At 51.2% G+C, this 14,783-nt stretch overlaps 1 protein-coding gene across 7 annotated transcripts in view; it reads left to right on the top strand.

Annotated features, from left to right (window-relative positions):
- The window catches only part of SMOC1 (SPARC related modular calcium binding 1), a 140,575-nt gene extending 126,145 nt beyond the window's left edge, over window positions 1-14,430 (top strand). For 4 of the 7 annotated variants that reach the window (XM_074327290.1, XM_074327295.1, XM_074327291.1 and 1 more), the window contains 3 exons: window positions 7,029-7,273; window positions 11,817-11,870; window positions 12,385-14,430. In XM_074327290.1, the coding sequence (XP_074183391.1) occupies window positions 7,029-7,273; window positions 11,817-11,870; window positions 12,385-12,401 (316 nt within the window). In that variant the 3' untranslated portion in view covers window positions 12,402-14,430. The remainder of the gene's footprint in view (window positions 1-7,028; window positions 7,274-11,816; window positions 11,871-12,384) is intronic. The other 3 variants (XM_019733473.2, XM_074327292.1, XM_074327293.1) reach the window with 2 other exon arrangements.
- The last annotated feature ends 353 nt before the right edge of the window (window positions 14,431-14,783 follow it).

Here is a 14,783-nt window from a genome sequence, read left to right as displayed (position 1 = left end):
CTGGGTGCTTCCCACCTGTGCAGGGCTGCTGGCTCTGGCCAGCCACTTGGGGAGCCTCCTGGCACTTAGGCTTCGTGCTAAGGAGACAAGACTTCAAGCTCCATCACAGTTACTGCCTGGGGAGCCCAGCTGGAGTCCTGTGTGGCCTTGCTCCAGGCAGGCTGAGGGTGCCGGGAAAGGACGTGAGTCCTGGGCCAGCAGGTGAGGGGCCAGTGGGGCCAAGAGTGCAGCTGACCCCCCGGCAAGGGTCCCAGAGGTGGTTATGACAGATGAGGCCTCACCCGTGAATCGTGGGCTGCAGGGATTTTACAGAAAATAAAAACTAAGAAGTTTACAAATGCTTTAAATACCAGTGTGTCCTTAGGGAAGGGATATTTTTCTTTAAAAAAAACAAAAACCTTTTAGGTGTAATTTAGAATTGGGAGAAGTTTTAAAAAAATGATCTTTCTTAAACATGTTTTTCATTTTAAGCTCATATGATTTGACCGTGTTTAGTTTTGGTGAGAATGAAAGGGTTGACCTGCATTTGGTAATTGTGTTATCTAGAGGCTGGATAGCCTCGTGCAATTAAAAGGTAGACAAGATGAACCAGGAAATAGTTTAGGAAGCAAGGAAGGGGGTGGATAGGGGTAAGAGGGAAGGGAAAGAAGGAGGTGGCTGGCCAGGGTTACCAGGTTTCCTGGGTTCAAAGCCCTCCCAGGTCTTTCCATTATAGTCAGAGGAAGCCCTAACGGACCTGAACTGGCCCTGCAGGATGGTCTCGCCGGCCTTGCCCCCGCCTCTCATAGTCTTCTCCCTCCCATCATTACATTCTAGCAGCTGGCCCTCCTCAGTTCCTCAAACAGGCCAGGCTCTTGCCTGCCCCAGGGCCTCCATGCCAGCTGCTCCTTCAGCCTGGAACTCTAGAGCCCTGGTGACAAAGAAACACCCTCATTCCCCATCTTCCCGTGATTGGCTCCTGCTTATCCATTTAAATGGTACCTTCTCAGACACCACCCGGTCTAAAGGAGCCGCCCAGCTACCCTCGGTCGCCACACCGCTGTTTAATTCTTTAGCCTAAGGCTTACCACTGTCTGATATTTTGCTCTTTTGTTTATTTAGTGTGTGTCTCACGCCACCTGATGAAAATTGAAGTTCTATCAGAGAAGGAACATTTTCTGCCTTCTTCCTTGCTATATTCTCAGAACTCAGAATAGTGCCTGGCCCATCGTAGATGCTCAATAAATATTGGTGAACTGAATAAACAGCTAGAAGGATGGGTGGATAGGTGGATGGATCACTGTCTGATAGAGATATGTGTCTTGATAAGACCTCTTTATCTTGGCACACGTGAGAGGGTCAAGGAAGCCAATTCTAGTCCCTCTTGCATCCTCTCAAGGTCTGGCAATTAAAGCTGGACATCAGCTGAGGCCAGTGGGAAACTGTCCTACCCAGGGACCATGGGAAGAAGGGACAGGGAGGATGTTTGGGCAGTGCAGAAAAGAGGGTGTCTTCCCCTCTACCTACCCCCTTTCAGCCATGGAGATTTTAGTTTTGCACCAACTCTTATATCTTCACCCTCCCCTTATATAAGCTCTGTGCTGAGTTCTGGAGACATCTGGGGACAAAGGCATAATTTCTGGCTTGGAGGAGCTCCTGGAAGAAGAGAGATCTAATCAAGTGATTGCACTATAGTCAGTATGATCGTAGAAGCAGTGCTACAGAGACTCGGGGGAGGTAAGGCCTATGAGAGAAAGCTTTACACAGGAGGTGACATTTGAGCCACAGCTTCACTTACAAACAGGAAAGTGACCTGACCTGGATGGACCAGGGGTAAGGGCATCCCAGCAGAGGGGGCCCTGGGAATAGTGGGGTAGGAACCAGGTACGGCCTATGGAAGGAGTTGCAAGAAGTGTGGTTTCTATTTGGGAGGCAGGCTGTGGACAGGCAGGAGAAGAGGCTGTAGAGTTGGACAGCGCCCAGGTCATGCTGGGCCCTGTGATTCAGGCCAGAGAGGGCAGCAGGGGGCCACGTGATTCCATGGGCATTCCTACGGAAGCCAGATGGGAGGGGAACCTGGTGAGGCAGGAAGGCTGCAGCTGCAGCAATTGTCAGAGTGAAAGGCGAGGAAGCATGGACTAAAGCTATGGGGGAAGGAATGATTTCCTGAAGTTTCAGTAATGAAATCAATAGGGTTTGAAGACTTCTTAGATGGAGAGAATGGAAGAGAGTAAGGTATCTACTTCCTTTTCTGATTTTCTAGCCTGATTTGGGGTGGGGGTGGAGGGAAAGCAGTGCCACCCAAATCTAAAAATAGGCAAAGTAGCATGGGGTGTCCACAGACCCATCTGTGGTTGGTGCATGGCGAGGGCAGCCTGCATGGCAGCCATTCTCAATGAAGATCTGTTGGATGACTGAATTATCCTTTCAGTCCTTCCCACCAGGGAAGAGCTCTCCCTTGAATCAGTCGTCTCATGGTACCCATTAGCCTTTTTTTTTTTTTTAAATTTAAGCGGGGTGACAATTATTAGTAAAATTACATAGATTTCAGGTGTACAATTCTGTACCCTTTATCAGTCCCAAAGGAAGAGTTCTGAGATATGAGCTGGAAGAATCTTCTTCAGCGGGGGAATCCTCCCCTTTTTTCACTCACCCTAGAGAAAGGCAACTTTGAGGGGAGATGGGATGGGCCATAAGAACCTCCTGGCCCTTCACGTGATTCCCCAAGGAGAGACCATCTGTATTGTGGCTTCCTCCTTCCTGCCCAGTGTGGTTACTGGTTACTTGTTGATGGCCTTGCAAGGAAGAGGCTGGAATGTGGCTGACTTGGCATTTCCCAGCCCCACCCTCCCGCACAGCTGGCAGGGCCTGGACCCGAGTCCAGATGGAGCTCAGTTGGTCTGCTTGGTTTGGCTAGTGCCTCTAGGCCGTAACACCTCACCTTCTTTAAAACTGCTTGAGACAGCAGAACTGGGCCCAAGATCTTGGCTGAAGCAAGTTTCCTTGTGGTAAATGGGGTTGGCTCTCCAGCGGTGCATTGCAGCCAAGGCCTGGCGGGGTTCAGGCTGCAGAAGCAAAACTGAAAGTGCTACAGGAGAAGGGCGGCACCTGCCACCTCTCAGTTTGGGAGAAGACTCAGGGAGGCCAGTCCAGTGGGGGCCCTGGCTCTAGTCAGTTTCCTTATCCCTGGAGGCAGGAGTCAACGGGACAGCCACCAAATAGCCCAGTGGAAGGGCAGACACCAATATTTTACTGTGTCTTTCACACCATAGCCAAGGAAACTTGGATGCTCTATGTACCCAGTGAGCCTTTTTAGTAGGAGTGGAACTTCCCCTGCAGGGAGGCCCGTAGCATGGACCAGTGAATCACGGTTAAGTTATCTTAAGGAACCATTGCACCCTCTAATGTAGGGTCCCCAGCCCTTTCCTGATGGCCAGCTTTGAATTCCAGCAGTCCTGGTCTCCAGTGGGGATTATGTGTGCAGGTGTGAGGGGAAGGTTGGAAGTTTGATGCCAGTGTAAGCCTAGAGCTGCGAGTGAAAGATCCTTCTAGAAAGCTACAAGAGCTGGAGGGATCAGTGGGGTATGGCTTTGAGGTCAGGAATAAATTTGGGGAAGCTAACCGTGATGGCAAGGATTCTAGTCAAGGTTGCTTGAGAGATTCCTGGAAACTCTCAGGGAGGGCCTCCTGCCCCATCCCATCCAGCGCTTCCCAGGAAAGTCGTGGCTTCTTATTTAACAGAGGCCTCTTGTGTCTTCTTTCACACATGCCCAGTCCTTGGTAAACCAGGACTCCCAATAGATCTCAGTCTTACCTTGATCTTATACAAAGCATGGTAGGTCTGGGACTTAAGGCTGTTGTAAATCAAACCAAAAACTTGATTTACAGAGTTTTAAACCAGATGCTTTCAGGAGTTTCCTTTCTTCTATTACATTTTGTTGGAAATATGGGAACCTCCCCCAAACCCTTCCTGGTTCCTGTCTTTTGTCTCACCCCATCTTCTTCCAGAAGGTTCATGCTTAAACATTCTTCTGGGTCATGGCAAGAATCTCCTTTCCTCTAAATCAAGGGTTCTTTACCTGAGTCCATGACCTTGGCTGAAGTTTAGGGGGTCCATTAAACCTCTACAGTCTGCAGAATTCTTTGTGTGTGTACATTTTTCTAGAGAGAGACTATGGTTTGTTTAGGTTCTCAGACAGGTCCGTGATCCCCCCAAGCTAAGAAATTCTTGCTTTAAATGCATTTGGAGTTTGCCCTGAACAAAGTGTTGGGTTCCCAAGTAGACTCTAGCATTGCCAGCTTCACGCGTGGAGCTGGGCTCTGTTACAGGGGGAGGTGCGGGTGGGGAGATGGGTTTCTGGAGGTCACAGGCATTCAGAGCAGAAAGTCCTAACTGGGGAAGAGGCAGGCCTCTCAGGCCCCACAGGGAGGGCTGTGGGCTGTGTCAGTGTTAGAGAGATCCAGAGGCACTGCTTGGAGAGGCTTCCGAGATCCCCTCTTGGGGAAGTGTCCTTGGAGCCCCCAGGAGACGGGTCAGGAGGGGAAGAGAGGAGGCCAGTAGTCAGAACTTACGGGTGCTCTGGGCTTGAGGTCCTGCTGGGAGTAAGGAGGTCAGGAACATGGTTCTCTGGGAAAGAGACAGGACAGGAAGAGAGTCAGAAGAAAGGGAGGGAAAAGGGAGCAGGAGCCAGATGACAGTCACTCCATGTGGGAGGAAACTCTTAGAGGTTGCAAAGTGGGGAGAAGAGAGGCTTCTTGCTGCAAACTAACCCAAAGGAAGGTGCAGGGAGCTCCATCACTGGGGGTACTGAGAACTGGGCAGGCACGAGCCCCAGGAATACATGTTGGAGGCAGCGAGTCTCTCCTGGCAGGGCGTCCAAACGGATGACCTCATCCCTTCCCGTCTCAGTGACTGAGGCTTTATTATTCCAGCCTCTAGGTAGACATTACGCTATGCTGAGCCTAAAGGTTAGCTGCCTTTGCCTGGGACTCTCATGGCCCCCTGACTGGAGGGGGCCTCTCCTCCCAACCCCCACTCCTGGCTGCTTTAGAAAGCCTCCGGTGGGAATAGCTGAAGCAGCTCCCTTGGGCTCCTCCTGGCTCTCCTCCACTTGAGGGTCTTCCCTCAAGCTTAGGAGAAGGCAGAGGCAGGCATGGTGCTCCTGCGCCACGAGCATCCTGATAGGGGATTTTCTGCAGCCCACCTGGTGTACCCTGCAGGAGCAGGCTTGACAGTAAATGTAGGTAAAATAGAGGACGCTTAAAGACACCCGTGTACTGGCAAAGACAAAAATCTGAACTGCGCATTGAATAACTGCCTGCCTGTTACAAAGACCCCCCCCCACCCAAGCCTGATTTCCATGACAGATGAAGCAGATTCCCAAAGAGCCAGAAGCAGCCGGTCCCTCCCGCCTTCCCCAGGTCCTCCCTGCATTAAACCTGTCAGGATGAGGTCCCACTGGCAGGTCCACTAATTGCACTCTCCTGGAATCAGTTCAGGGTACCCAGGGGGGCCCGCCTAAGACTGCAATGTGCTTAATGAGCCCTGGGCACTTAGCAGGCTCTTTCTGGTATTGAAACTTCTTGTTCCCTAAACATTGAAGTCACTTGGGGGTAGGAAGAGGAGGGAGTTTGCTGGCTTATTCATAGGGGAGGGGGGAGGGAGGGTCCCCTCCCCTCTGGAAAACTCAGCAAGCCCCAGGGAAGAACCCCAAGGCACTGGTGAGTGCCTTGAGTGTTTTTCTTGCTGGGTACAGCTTCAGGCCCTGAACCACTGCTCTCGGATCCTTGTGGAGCAGCAAGTCCCTCTGCCACACTTGTGAGCGTGGCAGTCACGTGGTTTGTCCCAGTGCCCTGCATGCTACGTATTAGAATGTATGGAGCTCCCAAGCTCAGTCTTACTCCCCCTCCCAAGGGAAAGTTGCCCAGGATTTGGACACAAGGGCCTGGCCCACATTCATTCAGTGTCAATCTCTGGGGGCGGGAGCCATGGGACTCCCCAGGTCCATCGTTAGTTTTAAAAGTTTTAAGTATTAGCTAGCACCCTGAATCCTTTTTGGGGAAAGATAAGGCACACGTAAAGAAAATGGCTAGGTAGGACATGTGTAGTTACACATGTAGACGTTGTCACTGTAGGGTCATGACACACATGTGGGTTGTGTTAGTCCCTGTCATTACAGAGCATCCAGACACCAGGAAACTTTCTTGGTTACTCTAGTCCAGTGCTTCTCAGCAGAATCCCCTGGGGGTTCTAGTTAACGTGTGGCTTCCTGGGCCTACCCCAGACCTCCGGACTTAAAACGTCTTGGAGAGACTCACCTCTCGTAGGTCTGGGACTTGTCAGTTTTAGAACCTCTGTTTGTATCCATCTCAATTGCCTTCGTCTCTCAATTCCTACTGCACTCAGTAGCTGACAGTGACAGACCATGGGAACTTCACACTTCCCATTGAATTGTCCCTGCCTGGTTTCACGTTTTGGGCTCTGTGTCGCTGAGACAGTGAGCAGCTTGAGTCGGGACTCCCCTCTGACTTTGGAAGCCCTCCCAGGACCTGGCCCGGGCTGGGTGTGTGGCGTGCGCTCAGAGCACACTTTCCCATGGCCTCGTTCATGTGAGTGTACACATTCATGTGTGGAGAACAGCTTCCTGCACTGAAGTTAGGCCAGGACATGGACAATTTGGATACCAGCTATGGTTTTCTCAGGTGAATTAAATCCAGCCAATAGATCTTGAGCACCCATCTTGTATAGAAACATTCCAAGCTATGTAGAGGGTGAGGCAGGTTCATGTAATAAGAGTTGCCCGCTTGGCGACCCCTGAGAAATGAATCATCCAGTCCTGAGGCTCACGTTGCAGAGGATGGCTTGATTCTGCCACAGGCCAGGCGGGTCTGGGAGGTCTGGCTGGAGGAGCCATTTCTAACTGGCCGCCAGCAGCCCAGCACGAGTGCCCAGGCACCTGACCGGTGGTGAGGAAACCGAGGTGGGGCTGGCAGTTCCTGCAGGAGCCTGAGCTGTGTTTTCTGGGGCGGGGTGTCTGCCTATGGCCCAGGTTCTCAGAGCCAGACCCCAGTCACACCCTGGAGGAGCGAGTTGTGCACTGGTACTTCAGCCAGCTGGACAGTAACAGCAGCAATGACATCAACAAGCGGGAGATGAAGCCCTTCAAGCGCTACGTGAAGAAGAAAGCCAAGCCCAAGAAGTGCGCCCGGCGTTTCACCGACTACTGCGACCTGAATAAAGACAAGGTCATCTCGCTGGCTGAGCTGAAGGGCTGCCTGGGTGTGAGCAAAGAAGGTGGGTGCTCGTCCCTGTGCTCCTGGCCTTCCAGTACGCGGCCCACCAGGCACAGGGCCCAACACATGGCACCCCTGGTACTCACTTGTTCAACTATTTCCTGGAGTGTGTTATGCTTCGTGCTCAATGCCTGGTACAGTGGAGGAATTGAAGGGCAAGGTCCCTATCCTTCCTCAGTCTACTGAGGAGACACATAGGAAAGTGTTTCTATACATTGTGGTAAGTGCTATGAGAGTGTATGAGGATAGGCCAGGTGCAGTGACAAGTAGACCTGCACAGGTAATGGCTCAACATAGTGGAGATTTGTTCATCTTGCCCGTGTAGTAGTTCAGTGTGATTCTAGGTCATTGTGTGTGTGTGTGTGTGTGTGTGTGTGGGGATAGGAGGAAGGAGTGGGGATTGCTTTGTGCAGTCACTCTGAGATCCATGCTAAGAGTAACTCCACCATCTTCATCATGTGACTTCCAAGGTCACCCTGGGGGTCATCTTCATCCCCAGCCAGCCAGCTGGAGTAAAGCATGGAGTAGTACGTGTGGGGGAGTTTTGAGCCAGTCTGGCAGTGACACACATGATCTAATTTCACTGGCTGGAACTCAGTCACTAGACCACACCCAACAGTAAGGAAGGCTGGGAGCCCTGGAAGAGGAGGAGAGCATGGATTCTGCTCAACAGGCAAGCAAGTGCTGAGTATTGTAGGGACATATGTAGAGGCATCTAATCAGCTTGGAAAACTTCATGAAGGAACTGATATCTACACCTGGGGTCAGCAAACCCTGGCTGTGGGCCCCGTCTAGTCCATAGCCTGTTTCTGTATGGCCTGTGGGCAAGAAAATGGTTTTGGTATTTTTAAAGGAATGTAATTTTTTTTTTAAAAGATGAAGAAATGACAGAGTTTGTACATGCCCCCAAAGCCTAAAATATTTGCCATCGAGCCCTTTACAGGTAAGTTTGCCAATCCTGATCTAAACCAGTACCTGAAGAATGAGTAAGCGATGGCGAAGCAGAGAGGTCAGGCCAGGGAAGAATGTTCTATGCTGAGGCAAATGAAGAGCAAAGATGTAGAGATGAGGAAACAGAGTTTTAGAGGAAGTGAAAGATGTGAGTATGACTGAAGTGCGTATTTGAGGATGGCAGGAGAGGGGAGGGTGCGGGAGGCAAGGTGAAAGAGTTTAGACTTTATAAGGTTAGTAGGAAGCTGTCGAAGGGGTCCAGTCTGAGAAACTATAGGATCAGTTTTGCTTAAAAATTAGTCTGGCTGCACTATCGGAAATAGAGCGGAGATGAGCAAGGCATAGTATCCAATAGGGGCCACGTGTGAGAAAAACACATCTGGGGATAAAGAGATGGTAGCACTGCAGACCTCGGCGACTGAGTGGATATAGGGATGAAGGTTTGGACAACTGAAGGGTGGATCCCTGGGATGGCAACATGGAAGGGAGAGCAGAGCGGGCGGAGGGTACGTGGCAGAACATGAGTGTGGTTAGAACATATCAAGTTGCCTAAAGGAAGCACCCGAAGGATGAGTGGGTCTGTCATGCAGGTGAAGGTTCTGGGCTGAAGATATTGATTTGGGTGATGCTGACTTGTGTGAAACGGAAGCTTTGGAAAAGCTGGAATCGCTTAGGAAGAGACCTGAGGGCTTTTCCTTGTTCTAACCCTAGGTTGGCTGTGTAATCCCAGAGGGTAGCATGGGCAGAGGTTAGTGACCACAAGGTACGCAGTGTTCAGATCTGCGCCCTCTATGGCTGGGTTCTGGGCTGAGCAACCTCGTTGCTCTGGGCACCCCTGTCTGATGAGGATGCCTCTCTGTTCGCACAGTACTCTGAGTCCTTGAGACATAGTGCAACATCGTGGTTTAAACTCTGCCTCTGCCACAGACTAGCTCTTGTGCCACATACATGCTACTCAACCATTCTGGACATCAGTTTCTTCATCTGTAAAATGGGAATAACCATAGTATCTACCTCATAGGGCTCTTGTGCTGAGTCAGGGGGACAATGAGTGAAAGCATTTATCATAGTGCCCGAGATGTTGGAAAAACTCAATAAAATTTCAATATTGCTATTCTTCATAAGATTATTGCCTCTGTCAGCAGCGCTTATCACAACGTATTGCAGTTTATTTTTCTGATTCCCCCTTGAAGCCATGGGCTGTCTTTTCAATCCCTAACACCTAGCACAGTGCATGGCGCCTAATAGCAACCCATGAGATGAGGGGTTGCCCCTTGTGGTGACAGCACACTTTAACACACTTGGAACCTGTGCTTATCTCAGAGCACAGGCAGGGGACCAATACTGGAAAGAGACCACCTAGTGTTAGTGTAGACCCCAGGCCTACCCAGGAGGACTTCTGGTCTGAGCAGGCATGAATTCACAGAGACGCTGCCATCGGTCCTCTCCCGTGCTGGTAGTTCTGCTTCTTGCAGCACACAGGCTCAGGGGAGGCTGAGTGTGGTTACCTTGGGTCCACAGAGCTTTGGGAGGCTTCCTAACCTTCCTTGGAAGCCTTGCCGGGCACCAGGTCTCCCCCAGCTCTGTCTCTTACTAGCTCTGTAATTTTGTGCAAGTTGCCTAAACTCTCTGAGCCTCAGTTTCCTCATGTGCAAGAAAGAGATATTATTTACCTGACAGATTTGGTGCGAACATTTAACAAGATGGTGCGTGTGAAGGACTTAGCCCAGTACCGGGTGCATGGTGAATGCACAAAAGCAAATTAGTGGTAGTAGAGGAACATACCCATGAGCTACAGGCAGGTCCCCTTGGTCCCTTGCTCTGGGGAATGGCAGAAAGCCACTTGGGTAGATGGTATGTAGGGAATGGACCCCATGCTTTGGTCATCTGGTATCATGTAGTGCCCTCTGGTGGGCTGAGAAGGGCTTGCATGCCAGGAGGGGGGACAGAAGGGGGCCAGGGAGGACATGGTGTTTGGGGGTAAATGTAGCTTTTTGTCTGAGGGACCTAATTTTTTGGAAATGCCTCCTGAACACAGGTATTTTTAGCAACCAGACTCCTCACTGGGGAGGTAAGTTCTCTGCAGCATGAAAAGGCCAGACATTCTGCGGGCTGGGGCCTCTTTCTTAATCGGTCCTTCCCAGTTTATAAAGCACCTTCATCAGGATTAGTGTCACCGTCCCGTGATGGAGGCAGGGTGGATACTAATTCCTCCATTAAAAAAAAAAAAAAAGCCAGCTCTCCCTTTGAATTGCCCAAGGATGCTTTCTGCCCTGGGTTCAGGCTTGCGTCCCTCCTGCCCTCCTTGGTGGTTAAAACATGGTTCTGGAAGCTGAGCCAGGTCTGAGTTTGCTTCACCACATTAAAGCTGTGCCATCTCCAAGCCTTAGTTTTATCATCATAAAATGGGGGTAATTTGATCATTTTATAACGATCGTATACAATTGCTCTGAGGATTACCTGACGTGACTCAGGTAAAGGGATTAGTGCACGAAGCCTTCCCGAGGGAGAGCCGTTTTCTTTTCCGAGTCTCAGCTCCTGGGCAGTGCTGCGCTAGGCCCCTCTCTATATGTGCTTAGAGCTGTCTGCTCACCACGGACAGAGGCAGGTGCTGGATGGAGCAGGTGAAGATGGGATCTGGAGCCAGGCAACCTGGCTCTGTCACTTCTCAGCTGCCTATCTTTCCAAGTTTGTTTCTTCCTCTGTAAAATTGGATATACCAGTCTCTACCCCGCACCCCATCCCACCGCATGTTCTGTCTCTCTCTCTCTCAGGTCTTAAGGAAGGTTAGCATAACTGGGGCACACTGAGCGATAGGTTCACGTGACCAGTGAGTGGGCGTGGATTCCACAACACTGTTTACCCCTCAAAGGCCCTTTGTCCAGCTCCATGAATTCAGTCAGTCTTCAAGGCAATCCTGTGACAGAGGCAGAGCAGAAGCAGCACAGCTGTCATCCCAGCTCCCTTCGATAGGCAGACCCAGAGAGGTTAAGGGGCGTGCCCAAAGCCACACAGCCTCCAGGGGTCACCGGAGCTGGCCAGGCTCTTGATGTGCTTGCCCCCCTGCTCCTCCTCCTTCCTTCAGGAACCTGGGCCCTGCAGGTGCCTCCTTATGGGGTGCAGTGAGTGTCAACAGAACACACCTGGGACCCTGGTTAAGTCACTCAACTGCTCTGAGCCTCACTTTCCAGATTCGTCAAGTAAAGGGGCTGGACCAGAAGATCGCTAAGATTCCTTCCGCCTCTGACATTCTGTGACTTGGAGAACCAGATCCCCAGAAGGTTCTGCAAATGTCCATCAGCACCGAAGCCCTTCTTGTCTAGTAGCTGAGGGGAGGCACCAAAGAGGCCCCAGTGGGGACCTGCCTTATGGAAAAGGGACTTTGTTTCAAAGTGATGGGTAGCAATGGGTCCCCCCGGCAGAACAGGGCTACTGACACCCACAGAACAGGAAGCACGACCCACAACCTCTGGCTCTTTCCCAAGGCAACTCTTCATTCTGGAAGTTGAAAGGGACAGGGACCAAGGCATAGAAGCTCTACCAATTCCCTGGGTCAGGGCCACTCGAGTGTCGTATGTTCCTGTTTGTTGCAGGTCGTAGTCTTGGCAGCTTCCCCCAGGGAAAACAAGCAGGCACAAACCCATTCAGTAAGTCGCCTCTTTCTGGGGTCCCCTCTCTGGGCCCCCTCATGCAGCTTTGGTAGTGCAGTAGGTGTGGAGGGATTGGCCGAGTTACTTAGGTTCCCATTTTTAATTTTTGCTCAGGATACAAGAGAAAGATTGATTAGTGCTATGAGGAGCCTCACATCCCCACCTGTAAACAAGCAGCTGCCACTTCTGCTCCAGCCCCAGGTTGAAAGGCTGGCATCTGGGAGAAGTGTGGTTTGTGCAGAGTGCACGCCCCCAATGGGCTTCCTAGGCAAAGCCTGTTTTCTGGAATGCCAGACTTGTTCCAGTTGCCATTATGATGTCTCCTGGTGGTAAGAGATAGGCAGGTAAAGCATGGGCTTATCTGCAAGTCTAGGCTAGCTGTGTCCCGTCCAGCCCCATATCTAACAGCAGGTGGAAAAGACTGCTCTTTGGGGAAAATTGATAAATGTAGTTGGATTTCGCTGAAACCTAAACCCAGCTCTAACTTCTTGTTTATACCTCGCCTTCTCAGTAGGACGCCTCGTCTAAGGAGCAGAAAACCACAGGGCAGGCAGAGAGACCAGGGAAGCAGGACGAATCATCAGACACCTAACCTTCGACGTTGCCCGTGGCCCAGCCAAAGCCCATGTAACATGAGTGGTGCCCACTGTATTTGCACTTTTAATAACTCTTATCTGCGTGTTTTCTTTTTGGTTTCACTTGTAAACACCAATATCTAATACCACAGTGGGAAAAGGAAAGGGAAGAAAGACTGTTTATTTTCTCTTTTATTGTAAGTTTTTGGATCTGCTACTGACAACTTTTAGGGTTTTTTTTGTGGGGGGAGGATATTGTTGGGACTGAGAAGAAAGAGATTTATATACTGTATATAAATATATATGTAAATTGTATAGTTCTTTTGTACAGGCATTGGCATTGCTGTTTGTTTATTCCCCTCCTTCACCCTGCTCTGGGTTGTGGGAGTTCTGGACACACAGCCCAGCTTTCCAGAACCCAGGACTGTAGCCCCAGCCCACCTGCATTATGTCTGGAAACTGCCCCCTGTGTGTATATGGACGGGAGCCCTTTGATATTGCAGACTCCCTCAGTTCCTTCCTGGTGGAGTAGGGTACTGCCCTATGCCATAGCTACCAAGGCTGACAAGCCAGTAACGGTTGGCATCCTCAAGGGAGGTTGGGTTGGGGGAGAGATGGGAGTCGCCCTGGAGGGAGGGCAGTAGCCAGCTCAGGCACCATGCCTCCCACTCCCGTGTGTTCCTGTTATCCAGACCCCCAGGTGGCCCAGGATAGGGGGGGTCCCCCAGGATCCTAGTGACACACAGAGCAAATATCCTCAGCGGATTTGCATTAGGTCAGTTGAAACATTTTTACCCACATTTAGCATCTACTCTGTAAAGCATGAGAGGGGAGGCAAAGAAGAAAAAGGCACACAGTGGCGCCTTTTATCTGTAGATGTTTCATGTTTAAGCAGCAGAGGGAAGAGGAAAGAAAGCGCTATTGGTGAGTGCGGTGCCCACAAGAAGTCTCCCACAGATGAGGCTTCGGAGACCTAGGCTGCCAGGTCATACGGCTTTTTACCTCCACGTCCTCCTCCTCCCCTCCCCCCCACTGCCACCCGCACTCCGCTGTGGTCAACACAAGCCCGAGGGAGGAGTTGGGTCAGTCACCTTGTTGGTAACTGACTGGTTTGATTGTTTAACCCAATACTGACATTCTTCCTGTTCCCTCCAGTGCTCGTAAGGGCTTCTAGGCTTGAGGTCAATTCCAGAGCAGCCCTGACTTTGGGCCTCCTATTTCTGCCTCCCCTGGAAATGCAAAGATGATAACCTAAGGAGGGGGAAATCCTGGCCTGTCTTTCCACAGACGTTTTACCAGGGTTCCAATGGGGGCTGCCCAGCCTTTGGGTCAGATGCACAGCTTCCTCTGCCCAGGTGACCATGTCCATTCAGAGAGAGAGCAACAAGTGACACTTAGCGCCTCTTCCCATGAGCAGCCATGGCAGCAGGGAGGGAGGGTGGGGACCCCAGGACTGGTGCCCTTGTCAGTTTGCTCTTGGGAATGTGGCCTCACATTGTCGCCCCTCCTGGTGTCCCCATAAGTGCATGACCTTGCAGGATTATATCCCGCCCTGGTTTGGAGAGCTTTGGCACCAGGAACACTGGCCTTCTCAAGGCCCAGCTCTGGGGAGGGCCCCTCAGGGACAAGCATGGCCTTTCTGGGACTTGATCTGAAAGTTCTTGCTGTCCTGGCGAAAGTCCTAGTGCTTGTCTTGGGGATGATTGGAGGCCCCCTACTAAGGTGAAAAGGGAGCCCTCGCCCATTAGCCTGGCCCAAAAAACTGTGTGCTGGAGCTGGATGGACCTCCCAGGAGACCCCAAGCCCTTCTCTGGCCTGGGAGAAGCGTGTCAACATAGAGAAGGCACCTCCTGTAGAAATCAGACTCTCCCCTAGTCATCTTCTTTCTTGTGTGTAGGCTGTGTTGTGTGGTTTTCCTTTGTGAAGAGGGAGGGAGACTATTTGTAGCTTGTTTTATAAAAAATAAAAATGCGTCAACCTTGGTGGCTGTTGCCTCTTTCATTGGGTGGCTTCCTCTGAAGCCTTTAGGAAAGACTTCATTCCCTACAAGGTTTAGGTGTCTTCCTTGGCTCCCTCCACTCTGATCCTAGGAAGTCCGAGTTGCTGGACCAGAAGAGAAGCCAAATGTGGCCACGAGGTGGCACTGTGCTTTGCTGTGAGGACATTGATCCTCTTGGCCCTTGCCTACAGTGTTTGTGCCCTCTGTGTAATTCTCCCGCTTACCTCCACCCATACCATCACTGGACTGTCTCCGGTAGCACTTCGGGGGCGGGACTGGGGGGAAGCCCATTCCATGGCTTCAGGCTGGTAGGAATGGGCACCTTGGCCCCAGCCC

The sequence above is a fragment of the Rhinolophus sinicus genome, linkage group LG03 (genome assembly GCF_036562045.2).
Source record: "Rhinolophus sinicus isolate RSC01 linkage group LG03, ASM3656204v1, whole genome shotgun sequence".
NCBI lineage: Eukaryota > Metazoa > Chordata > Mammalia > Chiroptera > Rhinolophidae > Rhinolophus > Rhinolophus sinicus.
Note: the sequence above shows the minus strand (reverse complement) of the source record. Positions and strands in the feature narration are given on the sequence as shown.